Source organism: Geotrypetes seraphini, chromosome 3 (assembly GCF_902459505.1).
Source record: "Geotrypetes seraphini chromosome 3, aGeoSer1.1, whole genome shotgun sequence".
In the NCBI taxonomy this organism is placed as follows: domain Eukaryota; kingdom Metazoa; phylum Chordata; class Amphibia; order Gymnophiona; family Dermophiidae; genus Geotrypetes; species Geotrypetes seraphini.
The window spans coordinates 12,337,438-12,358,309 of record NC_047086.1 but is presented as its reverse complement, the minus strand read 5'-3'; the positions used below and the strand labels follow the sequence as shown (position 1 = coordinate 12,358,309).

The 20,872-nt window shown below is 43.5% G+C and overlaps 1 protein-coding gene across 1 annotated transcript in view; it reads left to right on the top strand.

Annotated features, from left to right (window-relative positions):
* CRYBG1 (crystallin beta-gamma domain containing 1) overlaps positions 1-20,872 on the top strand; it is a 419,422-nt gene that overhangs the window by 264,800 nt on the left and 133,750 nt on the right. The window contains 2 exon segments of the mRNA XM_033939447.1: positions 8,376-8,741; positions 8,743-11,602. Of these exon segments, the coding sequence (XP_033795338.1) occupies positions 8,376-8,741; positions 8,743-11,602 (3,226 nt within the window).

Here is a 20,872-nt window from a genome sequence, read left to right as displayed (position 1 = left end):
CAGCTTGGTATTGGGAGGAAGTATAAACCATTGTGCTATATTTTACCTTATTTGGAATGACTGTCTAAGTCTATATAAGCCAGTGTTCCCTAAGGTGCATCTTCTCACTTTACTTGCTCAACATTTTCTGCGAAGCCATCTTTACAAAAGTAAATTTGGAAGAAGAGAGCATTGGTTTCAGAGTTGATAGCCGAAATATAAACAACCTACGCTATGTAGATGATACAATGCTCATCACCAGCAGCAAAGAGAACATGCTGTATCTACTGAGAAAAGTCCAAGCCAAAAGCCATAACATAGGATTAGAACTGAACATAAACAAAACGAAGATCATGAATTGATAATGATTTTGAGCTTAAAGATGATAGATTAGAAGTTGTAAAGAATTTCAATTTCCTTGGCTCTTTCGTAAACAAAGAAGCAACTAGCAGGGAAGAAATACTCTGCAGAATAGCACTTGATTCAATGAAGGCTCTCGACAAAGTATTCAAAAGCAAGGAAATAACACTCCAAACGAAGAGAGACTACGGAAACAAGACAGAAAGAAGATTGACTCATTTGAGCTTTGGTGCTGGAGAAGGATTTTATTTATGCCGTGGACTGCCAGAAGAACTAACAAATCGATTCTGGAAGAGATCAAACTGGCTATGAAGTTATGACTGTCTTATTTTGGTCACACCGTCAGAAGAGAAAGATCATTGGAGAAAGACATCGTGTTTGGGAAGAAAGAAGGAATCGGGTGAAGAGGGTAATCTACAATCAGATGGCTGGATACGTTGGAAAACAATCATGTAGATGACGCTGGACTAGCACAAAACTGATTTCTTTTTAGATCTGTAATTCATCAAGTCACTAGGACTTGAACATGAGTCGATGACACCATTATCTGTTCTTTTCAACCTCTCCCTACGCACAGGAAGAGTCCCCTTGGACTGGAAAACCGCCAACGTTATCCCACTCCACAAAAAGGGCTGCAGGACAGAGACGGCAAACTACAGGCCAGTGTGTCTCACGTCTATAGTGTGCAAGCTCATGGAAACACTGATCAAACGGAATCTTGATACAATCCTAGACGAGGAAAACCTACGTGATCCTCACCAACACCGATTCACCCAAGGCAGATCCTGCCAATCTAATCTAATTAGCTTTTTTGACTGGGTTACTAGACAACTGGATGCTGGAGAGTCACTGGATGTAGTATATTTGGACTTCAGTAAAGCTTTTGATAGCATCCCACACCGAAGGTTATTGAACAAGCTGAAATCGATAGGATTAGGGGACACTCTAACTACATGGGTTGAGGATTGGCTGAGCGGTAGACTTCAGAGGGTGGTGGTAAACGGTACCCCATCCAAAACATCAGACATGATCAGTGGAGTGCCGCAGGGCTCGGTCTTGGGCCCGATTCTATTCAACTTATTCATAGGAGATATGACCCAAGGACTTAGAGGAAGGGTATCGCTGTTTGCCGACGCCGCCAAACTTTGCAACATAGGTAAAAGCATTTTGCCTGATAATATAACGCAGGACCTACTGCTGCTGGAACAGTGGTCAGCAACTTGGCAGCTAGGCTTCAATGCTAAAAAGTGTAAGGTAACGCACCTGGGTAAGAGAAACCCGCACAGAACCTACATACTAAATGGCGAGACCTTAGCCAGGACCACGACCGAACGTGATCTAGGGGTGATCATTAGTGAGGACATGAAGGCAGCCAATCAAGTGGAGAAGGCTTCCTCCAGAGCAAGGCAAATGATGGGTTGTATCCGTAGAGGTTTTGTCAGCAGGAGACCTGAAGTCATGATGCCGCTGTACAGATCCATGGTGAGGCCTCATTTGGAGTATTGTGTTTAATTCTGGAGACCACACTACCGGAAGGATGTGCTGAGAATCGAGTCGATTCAGCGAATGGCCATTAGGATGGTCTTGGGGCTTTTGACAGTGTCCCGCACCGTAGACTATTAAACAAGATGAAATCTATGGGGTTGGGTGAGAAACTAACTGCATGGGTCAATGATTGGCTGAGTGGAAGACTTCAGAAGGTGGTGGTCAACGGCACTCTCTCTGAGACATCGGAGGTGACTAGCGGAGTGCCGCAGGGATCGGTCCTGGGACCATCCCTTTTCAATATATTCATAAGGGATTTGACCCGGGGGCTTCAGGGTAAAGTAGCACTGTTTGCCGACGACGCCAAACTGTGTAATACAGTAAGTGAAAGCAATCTCAAGGATAGTATGAAGCAGGATCTGATCACGTTGGAAAACTGGTCCTCGACATGGCAGCTGGGCTTCAACGCTAAGAAGTGTAAGATCATGCATCTCGGTAGCAGAAATCCATGCAGAACATACACCTTGAATGGAGAAGCACTGGCTAGGACTTCAGAAGAACGGGACTTGGGAGTAATCATCAGTGCAGACATGAAGGCTGCCAAACAGGTAGAGAAGGCCTCATCCAAGGCAAGGCAAATGATGGGATGTATCAAGAGAAGCTTCGTCAGCCGCAAACCTGAAGTCATAATGCCACTTTACAGAACTATGGTGAGACCTCATCTGGAATACTGTGTGCAATTCTGGAGGCCACAATACCGTAAAGATGTGCTTCGAGCCGAGTCGGTCCAGCGGATGGCCACTAGAATGGTCTCCGGACTCAAGGGTCTCTCATACGAAGAAAGACTGGGCAAATTGCAGCTCTATACTCTAGAGGAACGCAGGGAAAGGGGTGACATGATTGAGACATTTAAATACGTCACAGGTCTTGTCGAGCTGGAAGACAACATATTCGTTCCCAAGGGACCCTCGGTCACAAGGGGGCACCCGCTTAAACTCAGAGGAGGGAAATTTAGTGGTGACACCAGGAAGTACTTCTTTACAGAAAGGGTGGTGGATCATTGGAACAAACTTCCGGTGCAGGTGATCGATACCACCAGCGTGCTCGACTTTAAGAATAAATGGGACATCCACGTGGGATCCCTACGAAGGTTGAGCTAAGGAACTAAGTCATCAGCACTCAGACTTAATGGGGTGGGTCAGTAGAGTGGGCAGACTTGATGGGCTGTAGCCCTTTTCTGCCGTCATCTTTCTATGTTTCTATGTATGAAGAAAGACTGAATAAACTGCGACTGTACTCACTTGAGGAACGAAGAGAGAGGGGAGACATGATTGAAACATTTAAGTACATCACGGGCCGTATCAAGTCGGAAGAAGATATCTTCTACCTCATGGGACCCTCGACCACCAGAGGGCATCCGCTGAAAATCATGGGAGGGAAGTTTCATAGCAACTCCAGAAAATACTTCTTCACCGAAAGAGTGGTGGATCATTGGAACAAACTCCCACTGCAGGTGATTGAGGCTAGCAGCGTGTCAGATTTTAAGAGAAAATGGGATATTCACATGGGATCTCTAAGGGAGTGAAATCAGGGGGGCAGGTATTTGGAATGGGCAGACTTGGTGGACTATAGCCCTTTTCTGCCGTCATTTTCTATGTTTCTAACCAGCCCCTAAGGTGACTGTATTTTCTTTGTATGTCTTTGGATTTTGCCTTGAAGTTGCAGTATATGTACTGTATATATTTTGGCTCAGCCTTTGGGTCTGTATTTTGTACCATGAACAAATAATCCTTGAGCTAAATTTTGTCTTGTGTGAAGTTAGTGTAATACAAGAAGTAATAAAATTCTAATTTTGCACAGACAGCAAAAATATGCATTCTTCAGAAAACATAATGTTAACTGCCTGCACACCTGCCCTGCTTTGGAAGGGGTTAGAAGGCTGGCAAATGGAATTTCATCTCCCTTCCAAATCACACATTCTTTCAGTCTTCCAAAGTATTTGGAAGCATCCTTCTCTCCCTCCCTGTTCTTTGCCTCACCATAAAAGGAAAAAATTTTTTTTTGTAGAACTGTTTAGTTCCAAACATTCAGAGGGACATAATAAAAAACAATATCTAAGACCCCTTTTAGCTTAAGGCCCTAGGCGTACAAAGTAGGTAGCAGGGAAATGTCCATTCTCGAAAAAAAAGTCCAAAAAGTAGTTTTTGTTTACGTGTATGCTTACAACACATTCCCGACCCAAAAATCGCCATAGTCCCAAATGCCCAAAACAAGATCTTTTAGGCAAAGGAGGGGCCAGGCAGTCCTTCGCCTAAAAGCACGATTCTCTAATCAGCATATGTCATAAACAACAGTGATTAGAGAATCGTGGAACCCCCCCCAATAATTGCAGCAGAAGAGATGCCCAATCTCTCCTGCCACCACCCGCCATGACCCCCCCCCCAACACATCGCGGCAGGAGAGATACCCAGTTTCTCCTGCCACCACCCAAACACCCCGTGTGATCGTGCTCTTCACCGGCAAGAGGGATGCCCATCCCTCCTGCCGGACAACTCCCCCCCCCCCCGCAAACCCATGCCGGACTGCCCAGCCAACCCCCCAGATACCCCCACCCTCTACTACTTTTGAGAACCAAAGCAACCTTCTTTTCCTCTTACTTTTACTTACTTGCCTCATAAAAAGGTTTGTCACTCTTACAATTACTCTTTTCAGTTTTGCCCGCTGCATTTCCACTCTTTCCAGACGTTCCCATCCAGACAACAATTCCTTGACGTAATTCTCCATCCGAACCAAGTTAGTTTTTTTAAAGTCTAGAATCTTTGCTTTTGAATAAGCCCTCTCTATACCCATCTTAATATTAAACCATACCATGCAGTGATCACTGGATGCCACTGTAACATCAGAAACACTTTTCCCGTTTGTAAGCACTAAGGCCAGTATGACCCTTTCCTGTGAGGGTTCCATTACCAACTGCTGGAACAGTTCTCTTTGTAGAGAATCCAGGATTTCTCTACTTCTAGAAGACTCTGCAATAGGGATACCCAAATCAACATCCGGCATGTTAAAATCACTTATCAGTAAAACTTCCCCTTTTTTTAGGTATATTTTGAATATCTACTATCAAATCTTTGTCCACTTCTTTCATCTGTGAAGGAGGCCCGTATATCACACCGATGTAAATATATTCACCATTTCCTCGTTCCAAATTGATCCACAGTACCCTGTAGATCCTGCAATTGTATGGTTTTAATGTGATCTTTAACATATAACGCTACTCTCCCTCCTTTTTTTCCTACCCTGTGTTTCCTGAACAGATTATAGCCCAGTATAACTACATCCCAGTCATGGTTCTCCATGAACCACATCTCCGTGATCGCCACTATATCCAACTCATCTTCTTCTATCACAGCTTCTAGATCCAGAATCTTGTTTCCCATACTTCGAATCCCAGCACTGCTCCTTGTGACCCTGGGCAAGTCACTTAATCCTCCATTGCCCTGTATATACTGTATGTAAACTTCTTTGAATGTATAACCACAAAAGGATGGTATACCCTTAACAGATACCACTCTCTTCATAGGACCACAAGTGAAAAGACTTTCAGATTGTTATCTTTAGGTTGTGACAACTTTGTTGCATTAGAACTTATTTTCTGATGGATCACTTTAGACCACAGGTGTCGAAGTCGGTCCTCGAGGGCTGCAATCCAGTCGGGTTTTCAGAATTTCCCCAATGAATATGCATTGAAAGCAGTGCATGCACATAGATCTCATGCATATTCATTGGGGAAATCTTGAAAACCCGACTGGATTGCGGCCCTCGAGGATCGACTTTGACACCCCTGCTTTAGACTATTGGTACAGTTGCTGATTTTGCCACATACAGATTATTGCAATTCTATGTATTTGTGAATTTCTGCAAGCTTCATAAACATATTACAGTTGTTACAGAATACAGTGGCCAGGCTGATCTTTGATGGTCAGAAATATGGTATGTCCCTCTTCTGATCAATATGCATTTGTTGCCAGTTCAGGCTAGAGTTCACTTCAAGGTATCTTGCACTATTTAGAACACTTTCAGGTCCTTTTACTAAGGTGCACTAATGGATTTGGCGACACTAACAATTAGCATGCATAAATGCTAAGAAGCGCAAAGATATAAACTGGGTTTCTTTGCTACATCCATTAACGTGCCTTAGTAAAAGGGCCCCTTTATGAAGTCTTATTCTTCAATATTACTGGAACTCCTTAACCATACTCACTTCTAAAATGGCAGCTAGGGAATCCACAGGGGTTAGGGGCAGAGCCGACCCGCGAATATTAAAAAAAACCGTGAATAATATTTGGGCCGGTTCTGCCCCTAAGCCCCACTTCCTCCCAGCCATTTTAAGCCCTGTAACCCCCCCCCCCCTTACCTGGTGGTCTAGCGGATTTTCGGGGTAGGAACGATCTTCCCACGCTCCTTCCCCGTACAGATCACTCATTGGAAATGGCTGCCTTAAGCTCCCGTCGTAGTCCCGAGAGACTACGGGAGCTCAAGGCAGCTCAAGGGAATTGGGTTTAAATCTATATTTAAGTCTTCCTTCAAGTTTCAGGCTGCTAAACTTTAGAATGGTCTTTCTGTAAAAATTATTTTATTTATTTATTTAGCTTTTTATCCCGTCCTCCCAGTAACTCAGAACGGCCTACAAGCAAATATTCACAGTGGAGTACATTTGGACAATACAGCAATTTAAGTAGGGGATCAGAATGGAGAGGGGAGGGTAGAAGGGAGGGGGAGTTTAGGGGGGTGAGGGGTAGTTTGCGGTTGTAATTTTAGTTGAAGAGGGGGGTCTTTACCGCTTTCCAGAAGGTCATCAATGAGTTCTGTAATCTGATTTGTGGGGGGAGTTGGTTCCAGAGTTGGGGGATGAAGTGGCTGTAGGAGCGTTTGCAGGCGGTTTCTGGCAGGAGGGACTTCCTGGGGGGATGCATAGGCGTCTCTCCATTTCCATTGATTAAGGGAATTGGGGTTTAAATCTATATTTGAGTCTTCCTTCAAGTTTCAGGTCTTTCTGTAAAAATTAGACAGGCTGCTTCTTATTTAGTTCTTTGTTGCTTGCTTAAAACATTTTATTTTGCTAAATTTTATTGTAATGAATAAATCTGTTCCCTTAATACCTTTCTAAATGCAGGCATTCTCAGATGCATGGTTAGGCCATGTAAGTAAACTAAGCATGTATAATTTGATTTTTTTTCACATACATGTTCCCAAAAGTACCAGATGCCCAAGTAGCAGGCATAAAAGTCTGTACTGTATAAGTTCCTCTTTGAAAATTTGCCAAGGTATACTGTGCTGCTAAATGGCTTATTTATAATGACTCCTGTGCTCCCTCCACCATCTCCACTGGGTGTAGTATTAGACGATTCCAAGCCTTGTCATCTTCCTTCATAATTCTTGCAGGTACCATATTAAATCTAGCACCAAGCTTTGTAATAATCCCGACATCTCTTACAACTAGTGAGGCTTTTGTCTGAACATCTAGCCGCTTTGTGATGGTTGATGATAGGATCATATCCATGACTACACAATGCAGGTTACCTGAGCCTTTTGGAAACCTGATGCAACTGCACTATGTGTTGATTTGTATTCTCCTCCTTTGGACCTTTAATGTTTCATGTGTCTGAACAAATGAAGTTCTACAGGACCAAAAAAAGAATACAAACCAGTGCATGGATGGTGGCAGTACAGCAGCCTCAGACTTCCAAAAGGGTTTGGGTAAATTGAAAGGAATAGTCATGACATCAATGAGAAGTCTGATATAATTGCTAGAAGGACCCCACGGCACATTCATTTTCTTTAATGTGTTAGGAAGAGAGAGAGACATTTGAAGTTTCCAGAAATTCATACCTACTAAAAGGTGAGTTAACCACTATCTGTTAAGTGGCTAGTCATTTTAAATTCAAAGCTTCCATGTTCTGAGACGGCTTGAAATTCCATTTTTGGTTATAAGGCCATTGATGTGGTGGTCTGACCTGGAAAAATATTCTACCACAGGCATTTTACTTTCTTACCAAAGGTTTATGCTCCGGTTTTTAAGTTCTGAACCCAAGCTCATTCAGCTGCACTCCCTTTTCTAGTCTTTAAACTAAATATATTCAGGTAAATTGTGATCTAATTCAGTCCACACAGAATTAAGAGTATTCAGTCTTTTGCATTTTAACCCTTTATTTGGCATTGCTGCTCAGAAGCAGCATGTGTTTCGATAGCTCTTAGGGGAGATCTACATCTCCAAATGCCTATTACCTTGGCATTGTTGCTCACTTTCAACATCAAGTTAGTAAAGCAGCCATTTCACCATCTGCCTAATAAAGGGTTAGACGTATTTTGGCTAAACCTGGCGAAGAAGTATAGCAGTAAGAAGTTAATCACAAATATATCTTTTTAGTTAATCCAGAATAAAATGCTTTACGGGCAGTTGATTGTATACTGTATCTATAAGAATTGGCAAAGCAGTTATATTTGCATTTTACTTAAAAGTTACTTATGTTTTGTTAATTCTTGTTTTCTAGTCCACCCAAACCCAAGGATGTGGATTTGAATCTTAAAACAAAAAGCTTAGACGATACAGAAAGTGCAGTTGAGAAGCCTATTTATAAAGGAAATACTGCAAGCAAAATTTCTTTGTTTGAAAACAAAAGCGTCAGCCATAGTCAAAGACAGATTGATTTTCCTACAACAAAGAACCTTCCTGTGCAGAAAAAGTATGTCGGGAGAGCAAAACTAACATTTGGGAAGCTGTTAAAGGATAACGAACAGCCACAGAGCAGTGCAAGTAAGCAAAACATTGACCAAGAGGTTCCCAGAAATGGTAATCAGACTGTGGCAGAGATAAAATCAGCATTTGAGGAAGCTTCCAAAACAAAGACTTCCCAACGTACTTGAAGCAGAGAAAGGGATGGTTCTCAAAAAGAAAGAGAAAATGCTATTGACCCAGGTTAACCCAGTAGAACCGGCAGGCTCTGAACCAAGCCTAATTAATAAAGACAATACAATACCTTTAGCTGCAACCATGTCTCCACAAAACAATAATGGCATTCTCCCAGAGAATAATCAGAAAAACACTGCTTTAGTCTCAAAGCCTTCTGAAAGTATAAAACACAAAATGATGGAGGATGTCAAGTTGGCTGTATCACCTGTCCACGAGGTAGATTCCCCTCAAGCAGCTGGTATGAGCCTGGAAGGAAATGCATCTAAAAAGGTTCTCCAGGTTACTGAGAACTCTGTGGAACCTCCAGAAAATAGAAGTAAAAAACACAAAATCAAGTCACCCAGTAGGAAAACAGCTAAAATTTCTGAAACAAAAACAGATAACTCACAAGCCAATCAACTTAGTGAAGCAGAGCCATGTGTTATATTAGAAAGTGTTGGTGTTCTGCATCCAACTGAATATACTGAAAAGGGCAAAACTAAGCCAGGTGAAGATATTGAGTCACCTTTTCTTGATGTAGGTAACTCTCAAGCAGTGCCATTAGCAGCAGAAAGTGAATCAACTCTCTTGAACACCATAGCAGAGAGACCTGATGAGGAGCATACACATACAGTTCCACTAGCAGATGTAAAATCCATGCAAGTTATAGAAGCTGTAGATGAGCCTGAAACTAACAAAACCATTCTGAAGTCTCCCAAAAAGAAAACGGGGAGAAAATCAGCAGGCGGTTGGAGAGTTAAACAGGTACCTGCAGTGGAGCACAAGGATGCACTGGAAAATGATCATCTCTCTCAACTGCTGGAATCTGATACCTTTGCTAACAGCTCAGATCAAACAAAAACTATAGACATGTCAGCAGAAGAAATAGCTCTTTCAGAGTTCAAAGGTATCAGCACACAAGATGGTGGAGAACATCTTATGCCATTAGAATTGGTATATAAGTCAGATATATCACAAGACACTGTACTCCAGGGAAATCAACCAGTGGTACATCAGCCCACTGCAGTAATGGACAATGTTCCAGATTTGCAACAACCTGTGAAACAGGCAGCACTTGAAACCTCTTTGAATCAAATCAGTTCTAGTGCCAGTGGAAATGTACTAAAGGAGTTGTGTCAAAAAACAGAACTGCAACATGTTTCCAGCACAGAATCTAAAGAAAACCAAATTCTGGACCCTTCATTATCACAAAACATAACGGAAAATGTTCCAATTCAGCAAGAAGCTGAACTGGACAGGTCATCAGCAGGTTCAGTTAGTATAATGAGCCCCAAGGAGGCCAAAATGCTATCGGAGAAAGCTACTAGCCAAAGCGAGGATAAGTCATTAGAGACTTTTGCAGCCACTCACTCTTCTTCTAGCAGCAAAAGAAAAGAACACAGTGACTTGTTATTGTATAATTCACAGCAGGATGCAACTAATGTACAACCGAATGAAGGAAAAGAATCCTTAATGAACTGTCAGAGTGATCAGAAAGATCATCTACCATTCGAGGATGGCACCCATTCAATTGTCTTTCTACGCCATTCTCATGAGAACATTTTTGATACTTCTGAACAAAACAATGTGTTGCTGAATAACTTATCCAGTGGAGCGAATGAAAGAACTACTTTACAAAGCAAATCAGCTCTAACTCTGGAAGAGGAAACTTGTAATGACCAAGAACAAATTGCAGAAGTAAACCCATTTCCAGCACCAATTTCATATTGGGAAGATAATGCCCCACCTTTAGTCTCAGATCTAAAGCAGCCTATGAATTCTTGGACACAAAATGCAGACATAGGGACTACTGTCACATCTGAGTATGTAAATGATAGTCTGGAAAACAACCTATTTGGACAAAATGTTTGGTGTTCTCTGAAAACCTCAAAAAATATATTCAATGTTTCAGGAGCTAGTGATGATAGCAGCTTAGATTCCTCTTCTGACATGGAAAGGTTTACTGAAATTATCCGAAGGTTGGACAGCCCCATGACTGTACCTCAGAAGAGGAAGAAACAAAGGCCTGCCAGACCCCCGATTCCTTCTTTTGGATTGCCTCCTATTCATGAGGATTACTTGGAGAAGATCTTTGATTCTGATAGTTTTACATTTGGACTAGGGAAAAAGGACAGATCACAGGATCTTGCCCCGGCTTTGCTTCTCAAGATGCATAACTCAGAATTGTCATCCAAATTTCAACCTAAGCATGGCTCCAAGGAGCAAAGCATACTCTTCAAATCTTTGAGATTATCTACAAATAATGAAGCTTTGGCAACTGAAGAAATAGATGGGAAAGAAAATGATACTGGTGGTGTAGAAATCAAGAGATCTCGCCTGGAAAACAGCAAGATTTACTCAAGCTTGCAAGCACCTTTCAAGCCCAAGTCACGTGAAAATGTGTTCTCGCCTTCTGTCACTTCCATCGGTGCTGTTACAACAACTTTCACAGTGTCTCAGAATGATTCTGTTTCCACTGGGACTGCTGAATTCCCCAGCACAAATTATTCTAATGGCACACCTCGCGTTTCGGCTTCCATGCAAGAGAATGGAAACCTGGACAAGAAGTCTGAGGCATTGTCAGAATCTTCAAATGACCATCTCAATCCTTCTATGTCTGCTCTGAAAAACTCCAGTTGTATGGAGAATGGTCTTCAAACTCAAGAAGCAAAGCAAGAGCAGAAAATAGGTGTTCAGCATCCAGAAAACCGATCGGAAAGAATCTCTACAGCTGGTGAGAACACAGACACATACCAGATGCCTAGTAATGGGAATCCAGAGACAGACAATTATGGATCAGACTTTCCTTTGCTAACCCCTGAAGCAGAGGTAAGCAATCATTTCTTGTCTTTTGTAAGTGAATATGCTGTAGTTTAATATTTAACTCAGAAGTAATTTATTGCTAGATTGTAATTAAGTGCCACAAAATCAATTCATAGTTCTTCGTTCTGTGCATAGATTATCTTCTAAGAAATGATTTTTGTGTGAGAAAAGCCTAAACTGAGCACTCATGTCTATGGGTGTTTGTTTATTTTCATTATGCTCAGCAACCATTGTGAAGTATTAAAGAAGATTTCAGGAGATAAGAATCCATACTGTGCTAGAAAACCAGGTCTTCAGCCTTGTTGATCTTTGTACAGGGTTCAGAGATGTGGAATGGTGTACCGGTACCTGACTTGAGACCCATTCTGGATTAAACAGTGAGAAATGCCAGAAAATGTTGACCCTTTTTTTTTTTTTTACAGAAATAAAATTCAAGCCGATGATGATACTTTTTATTGGACTAAATACTGTCAATGAAGTATCACTTTTTTTTTTTTTGGTTCCTTTGTTTCCATTTTATTTCTGTGGACTAACACAGCAACCACACTATCTGATCCAAAATTTTCTTTAGAAATGTGATGATAATGAAGAGATATAACAGAAAAAAATTTGTATTGATTTCTAGAATAATTGTGGATTAATGTTACTTTGACATATGTAGAAATACAGTAGACAGTTAACCAGCACCCATGGGGATTGGTAGATGCCAGATAAATGTAGTATCTGGTTGCTTGAGAGCTGCTATTTAAAATAGGCCTAACTACTGTATATACAATACTTGAATATAAACCAAGATTTTTGGGCCAAAAATGGGGGTCTCGGTTTATTTTCGAGCCCCCTGTAGATCATTGTTGCTGCTGTCCTCCCGTTCCAAACTCCCCCTCCCCCAAAGGCCACCAGTGCTGGTACGCTACACTCCAACCCCCCTCTCCCCCATGGCCACCAGCACTACTACCCTCCACTTCTAACTCCCCCCGAGGCCATTGGCACTGCTACCCTCCAGTGCAAAGCCCCCCTCCCTGAGGCCATTGGTGCTACTACTCTCCACTACAAACCGCAACCCTCCCCCTCGTGGCGACCGGTGCTGCTCTCCTATCGCACCCAAGATGATCGGCGCTGCTGTCCACCTGCTCCCCCCACTGATTGGCACTTTGCTTACCACATGCATGCTGAAAGAACCTGCCACCAATGTTCTACGCTGGGCTGCAGCAGACCTTGAGCATCTGCTCATGCTCAAGGCCTTCCAGCTCCCATCCTCTCTTGAGTATCTCATGAGAATCTCGGAGTGGGTGGGAGCTGGAAGGCTTGAGCATGCACAAATGCTTAAGGCCCCGCAGTAGCCCAGCGTAGAACATTGACAGTGAGTTCTTTAAGCATTGGCACGCATATGGTAAGCACAGTGCTGGTCAGTGGGGGAAAGAAGTGGACAGCCGAGCCGATCACCTTAGGCGTGAAGTGAGGAGAGCAGCACCTGTGGTCTGGGGGGGGAGCGATTTGCAGTGGAGGCTAGCAGCGCTAGTGGCCTCAGGGAGTGGGGATTTGGATTGGAGGGTAGCAGTGCTGCTGGCCTCGGGGACAGTTTGGAGTGGCCGTTAGTAGTGCCAGTGGCTGCAGGGAGTTTGGATTTAGAGGGTAGCAGCGCCGGTAGCATTGGGGGGAGAATTTGGAGGGTATTTTGTTGGTTAAGAGTGCTGATTAACTGGGATTCAACTGTAGTTGGCAAAGTAATTTTATAAAAGGGCACCTAGGGTTCCCCTGTTTTATAATGTACAGTATGTACCTGTGTGCTTTTATCAGATTAACCCAGGGGGAGTAAGCACACATATTGATACCTGATTTGAAGCAGGCGTAATTATGTGTGTGTGTGTATGCTGGAAAGACTACGAACATAGTTTATAAAATTTGTAGGGGTCCTTTTACTAAGGTGTGTTAAATGCCATGCAGCCCATTATCGCCCTAATTTTTGTGGATCCACATTGTGGGGCTGATTCTATAAATGGCACCTAAATCGGATAGCACCTAAATAAATGGCACCAGCCACGTGTCAAAAAATCACCATCTGGACCCTCTTATGATAGCTAATAGGAAGCTGTTAGGAAGTTGTTAAAATTAGGGATTTGGTGGGATTTGAACTAGAGAATGACACGGTGGCGGTTTACCCGCGGCTACCGCATTTAGCCGCGGGTAACCCGCCGAAACGGTGAAAGAAATATAGCAGTGGCTGCGGGGACGGGGACAAGGCCATTCACCGCCCCGTGGAGCGGTGAATGGTCTTGTCTCCGCAGTGAGGCATCAAGGATCGCGCGGTCCCCGCAGCCCCACCCGCCCGATGGTAGCGTTTAGCCCGCTCCCTCCCTCCAGCTCACCTTAGTTTGCAGGCTTTCTTTTTCGGCGACCTGCACACTTTCAAAGAGCCGCGCACACGCAGCTGCTCAGTATTCAATCTTCTGCTCTGACGCAACCGGAAACAGGAAGTTGCAGAAGATTGAACATTGAGCAGCCGCACGTGCGCTGCTCTTTGAAAGCGTGCAGGTCACCGAAAAAGAAAGCCTGCAAACTAAGGTGAGCTGGAGGGAGGGAGCGGGCTAAACGCTACCATCGGGGGCTGTGGGGACCGCGCGATTGCTCGTGTTACTGCCTCTGTTTAGCATTTCTTGTAGGAGTATGTTGTCCCATTTTGTTGTTTTATTTTGGTCAGATTGGTGATCTGATTTTTATAACCCCCCCAATGATTCTGGAATCCTATAATTTCTTCTCTGACTTTCATCCCTCAGCGTGACAGCAGTACAGTATTTGTTTATTTTTTTAAATTGTGAAATAGTTTTATCTAATCAACGTGCTCTTTATAGTGGTTAGACGAGGGTTCGAGCAGAAAGCAGGAACAGGCTTTCCTCATTTAGGTCCTGAACCAGACCTGCTCAAAGATCTGTTAACCAACCTTAGCCAACACCTCAAACAAATTAGTTATTCAAAATATAATATTGTCAGCCAGTTCCAGCTCACACTGGAAGGAGGGAGTGAAAGGGAAAAGGATTCTGGGCCAAGGGGATGAAGATGGAAAGAAAAACTCATAGCAGGAAAGAAAGGGGAGGACAGGCAGGTGAGCCAGATGCTGGAAGCAGGGGAGGGGGAAGAAAGAGGGAGAGAAGCTAGATGGGGTTGAAAAGCAGAGACGCACTGGTATGGAAGAGGAAGATAGGGGAAATCTGGACACAGGAAGGTAACAGAAAGAGGGGAAATTATGTGCATGGGGCATAGGGACAGAGACATAAAGGGGACATGCCATGGGGATGGTATATGGACACAGGGGGGGGAAATGACAGATACATAGGGGAGATATTAGAAATGGAGAAAATAGGAGCACAGAAGCGAGATGGTTTGTGGGGATGGGACAGGGACCGAGCTCGCAGGCTCCAGTGGCTTGCACAAATTACATTGTAATGTGCCATGAAAATAAGAGGGAGGAAGGTAGATACGGTAGATAAGCCACATGAGAGGAGCTGAAGGGTAGTAGAAAGGAACAGATGGTAAAGGAGGGAGGGAAGGGTGGTGGTGGAAAGGAATAGGACAGACATTGAAGGAGGGTGGAGAGGAACAGACCCCGAAGGGAAATGTGGAAGACAGAGTGGGAAGAAGACAGATGCCAGACTATGGGGGAGCGGAGGGAAGAAGATGGGTGCTAGACCAATTGGGGGGGGTGAAGGGAGAGGCACAGTAACAGCAAATGGAAGACGCAGAGAGAAGACACACAGTGGATGGAAGAAATTGAATGAGAAGATGTGGAAAGCAGAAACCACACAACAAAGGTAGAAAAAAAAATTCTATTTATTTATTTATTTTTTGCTGTAGGATAAAGTAGTATATTAGTTGTGTTGATAAAAATTTATAAACAAAGCCCTACCAGCTGAACATCTCTTTCTCTAGTTCAGCAGCAGGAACTTTGATTTATAAGAAAGGAATAAGCTAAATATTACAGTACTAAGGCTTATATGGATGCAGCGGGGACGGTGACGGGGCGGTGAATGGGATGGCAGTGGCGTGACGGGGTGGTGAAAGGAATGGCGGTGACGGGGCGGTGAAGGGAACGGCGGTGACGGGGCAGTGCAGAGGATGGGGAGACGGGGACAGGGCGGTGACGGAGACAGATTTTTCCCCTGTGTCATTCTCTAATTTAAACTAGTGAGCTTGAGAAGATGGAAAAGGTGCAACAAGGTGCATTAATCTGGTGAGCCACAAATGCTTTTTTTGTGGTGGTTGTGATATAATAGCTAATCAGATGATACATAGGCAGGTCAGTCAACTATGATATGACAATGAGATCCACCTGAATAGAAGCAGATGTAGCTCAATGTATTAAAATCCTGTGCTGATCATACAGAGGTTGTGAGTTCAACACCCAGCGTATCTTGAAGGTGCACCTTGATGATCTCACAATGAGGTCAGCTTTGTGAAGCTGAAGAGCTCCATTTTTCAATGAGGGAAAATGCATGTTAAAGTCTGTATCTGGTTTTTCTCTTTTTAAGCGCTGAGAAATGAAGTAATGTTTGCAATAGTGATGTTTTTCATGTTCTTTTTTTGCTCTCAAGAAAAAGCTGATTGCAGCACTGTTTGTTGAGAAAAAAGGGGGTTATTTTTTAAGCAGGAAAGCTAAAGGTAGTGTATTGAGTAAATCATATTACTGTTTGGGCAGAAAAGTACTATGTTCTCCATGCAATATCTTTAAATTGATGTGCCCTATTGATATGGTGGCTTATTAAACTTATTAGGAGGGAGAAAGAAGGGGAAAAAAAAACCCATATTCGAACTCACTGTAGGAAATATTATTGCGGAAGCGGAAAGCACCCCTAACGTGCGTGTATAGGAAGTCGCCAGCTACGAAAGCTGAAACTCCATTGAAATGAAGCAAAAACTACACTTAGACCAGCTTTTCCTTCGCCTACATTTTTCACGATGTTTAGACTCAGTCTGCCGTCTAACTAGCGTCTATGTGGTGCCTAACCCTAACCACGCCCCTGTTACGCCCACGTCTAGAAACTTAGACGCGACTTATCCCAAAACTTGCATCTATCTCGCGTCTTAGTTCTGTGAACGCCTAACTGACGCCTAACTCAGTCTAAGTCCCAATTAACACTTGTTAAGACCCTTAAATCGCTCATTAACCACTTAAATCGGACGTCTAAAGCATGCCTAAAGTTAGGCGCACTTTACAGAATCGGGGCCATAGTGCATACTTTCTACATGACATATGTGTATGCGTTCCTGGGGATGTAACTCAAATAGAACAAGGGCAGAGTTGCAATGTAGCCTCATTTTTTTTTTTTTAAGCATACCCATACAACTTGATTTACCTATAGCTTTGAATATTGCTGCCTCTCTAACATCAGCTGAAGTCTAATCATGGTGGTCCATGAAACAGCAGCACCATTGCTAGACTACTTTAGTGCCCAGTACATTGGTTTATCCACAGTGAATTTGCATCAGTTCCTATTAATTCAGAATGCTGCAGCCTAAATGATAGGATTGTCCATCCTGCAAAAACTTCATTGGCTACTAGTATTCCACAGGGCCAAATTTAAAACTCTTGTTTCTGATTGCCATGGTTCTCAGAGGAAATGGGCAAGAGTACTTACTCTTTAATTCTCCCCATACCTTTGAGGCCTCTTAGATTCTCACAGGGAGCATCCTTAACTATACCCTCAGCAAAAAGAAATTATGCAGTATGACGCCCAACAAGAAGCCTTTTCAGGAATAACCATCTGCACCTTTATTTATTTATTCAGAACAGTTTACATGAATTTATTCAAGTACTTCAAGCATTTTTCCATGTCTGTCCCAGTGCGCTCACAATCTATCTAATATACCTGGGGCATTGGGAGGACACAATGAACAGCGTGGGTTTGAACCCACAACTCAGGGTGCTTTAACCACTGCACCACGTTCTCCCCATTTGAGCTGTCTCCCAGAAGGTCAGCTCCTAACACAGGACTACTTCTTTTTCAGGAGCAGGTGAAAGCCTGGCTTTTCTCCCATGCCTTTAACAACTATAGGGACTGACCAGCCAGTCACTCGCATTGTGCTAGATTATTGCTTCACGGAGATTTTTCTACGGAGAGACTCTCGGCGATTCATTTTGGTGTCATACAGGCTCTTGTTTATTTTTGTTGTAGTTTGCTTTGAGACCTTTACAAAGTAGGAGTGTTAACCGAAACACGGACCGTGTTGGGTCCCCTGATTTGTATAAAGGTGGTGACATTAGCCGCAATATATGTTTAATAAACCCAGCCTGCATCTTGTATCCTTGTCTGCAGTTTTTTCTGTTTGCTAAGATTAGCTTTCCACATATCCTTTGTGATCAGTTACATACATATATCTTATTTGTCATACATACAATTTAGGGAAAGGGATTGGGATTTATATACCGCCTTTTTGTAGTTATACAACCACACTCAAAGCAGTTTACAAACAGATACTTCAAGCATTTTCCCTATCTGTCTCGGTGGGCTCACAATCTATCAAATGTACCTTGGGCAGTGGAGGATTAAGTGATTCGCCCAGGGTCACAGGGAGCAGTACAGAATTTGAACTTACAACTAGAGAATGACACGGTGGCTGTTACCCACGACTAGCCGTTTAACCTTTTCATGTCGACCAGTCCATAGAAACATAGAAACATAGAAGATGACGGCAGAAAAGGGCTACAGCCCATCAAGTCTGCTTACCCACCCCCTGTCTATGCCCTAATGACCCAATTTCCTTATCTTGACCCTCGTAGGGATCCCACATGGGTATCCCATTTATTCTTAAAGTCTGGCACGCTGTCTGCCTCGATCACCTGCACTGGAAGCTTGTTCCAATGATCAACCACTCTCTCTGTGAAGAAATACTTTCTGGTGTCGCCATGAAATTTTCCGCCCCTGAGTTTGAGTGGGTGCCCTCTTGTGGCCGAGGGTCCCTTGAGAAAGAAAATATCATCTTCCACTTCGACACGTCCCGTGAGGTACTTAAATGTTTCGATCATGTCTCCCCTTTTCCTACGTTCCTCAAGAGTGTAGAGCTGCAATTTGTTCAGTCTCTCTTCGTACGAGAGACCCTTGAGCCCTGAGATCATCCTGGTGGCCGTCCATTGAACCAATTCAATTCTGCGCACATCTTTACTGTAATGTGGCCTCCAGAATTGCACACAGTACTCCAGATGAGGTCTCACCATGGCCCTGTACAACGGCATTATGACTTCAGGCTTTCGGCTGACGCAACTTCTATTGATACAACCCAATATCTGCCTTGCCTTAGATGAAGCCTTCTCCACTTGATTGGCAGTTTTCATGTCTGCACTGATGATTACTCCTAAATCTCGTTCTGCTGAAGTCCTAGTTAAAGTTTCTCCGTTCAAGAAGTACGTCCTGCATGGATTTCCGCTTCCGAGGTGCATGACCTTACATTTCTTAGCATTGAAGCCTAGCTGCCAGGTTGAGGACCAACTTTCCAATGTAAGCAGGTCCTGCGCCATATAATTCTGTAAACTGCATTCACTTACTATATTACATAGTTTGGCGTCATCGGCGAATAGTGTTATTTTACCTTGAAGCCCTTGAGTCAGATCCCCTATGAATATGTTGAAAAGGAGTGGACCCAGGACCGAGCCCTGCGGCACTCCACTGGTCACCTCCGATGTTTTAGAGAGGGTACCATTAACCACCACCCTCTGAAGTCTGCCACTCAGCCAATCATTGACCCATGCAGTTAGTGTCTCTCCTAACCCCATCGATTCCATCTTGCTTAGCAGCCTGCGATGTGGGACACTGTCAAAAGCTTTCCTGAAGTCCAGGTACACGACGTCCAAAGACTCTCCCAAGTCCAACTTTCTTGTTACCCAGTCAAAGAAGCTGATGAGATTGCCCTTCCTGTCTTGGGTAGTCAGGAGAGCTCTTTGGAACAGAGGTAATTGCGCAGATTGGATGTCCATAGGGTCCTTCGCACTTATGTTCAGTGGCCTCAGGACTTCGTCAGTCAGGTCTTCATAAGAGGGACAGTGCTGCTAAAGCTACGATTGTGTGCTGGATCAAGGCGGCTGTTGCTTCAGCGTACCTTCTTTAGAAGAAACCTGTTCTGGATTTTCTCAAAGCTCATTCCACTCGGGGTCAGGCAGCTTCTTGGGCTGAGTCTTCTATTGTACCTCTGGTGGCTATCTGTAAAGCTGTAGTTTGGTCTTTGTAAGGATAAAGGATGGAGGGGTTATATTGAAGCGCCCTTACAAATGCCAGGTCCTGGGTTAAGTGCCTTCACAGAAGTTTCATTAGGAAGTAAAATCACTGACAAAGACCTCTAAGAGTGCTTGCATAAAGAATATATTATAGAAATATAGAAAAGCCAGCTTCATAAAGGTACATCAAGCATTACAATGAAAGAAAATAAGTTTTACAAATATAGAGACAGCTTCTGTGCTCTTGTGAATGAGAGAGAAAAACAGCTTCCTGAATAGGTGTTGTGAGGACAAAGAAGTAGAGAAAGAAAGGGGGGTGGGGAGGGTGATGTTCCAAGTTTCGGGTTCTAGAGAGAGATGTGTGTTGCAGAGAGGAGGCTTTTATAGCTTGGAATCTTATTCTGAATATAGAAACTATTGTATTTCCCAGTATCTTTCTGTTCATAATTTGTAAACTGTTTGAAACAATGGTTAGTTTAATTGATAAGGAAGGTGTGATACTTGCAGGCATGGTAGATGGGATTAGTCTCTGGCTTCTTTGTCCCATTCAAGTAGACTATCTTCTTGATAAACAATCCAGTCTGGCTGGATGCTTAATGTATGTGAATTCTGTGCAGGAGTACTTAGGGTATATCTGCATCAACATTCCAGAGTCAGATTGATATAATGTCCCATAGGCCTTTGCTGATGTTGGTTAAGCTAACTGAAAATGCTGGCTGCTAGCCATGCTAGGCTGACAGTCTTCTTTCCATTTCTTTGTTTGCCATTACCATGAGGACATTCAGGCATTTGGTATGTCCCATCCGTTATGTGCCGGTCTGGAGGGACTAAAAAGAAAATTAGCAGGTAAGAACCTAATTTCTCCTTCTATAGATTAGAGGTCTGCACAGGAATGGGGATCACGGGGTCCCGCGGGGTATCCCCCTAAGTCAACAGGACTCCCATGTGGACCCCTCCAAGGCTGATGGGACTCCCACGGGGATGGACCCAAGGTTCCTATGCCGAGGCCTACCTAATTTCCGGACTGGATCCGGCGCTGAGCTGAGCTATCGAGTCCCAACGAATAAGCAGCAACA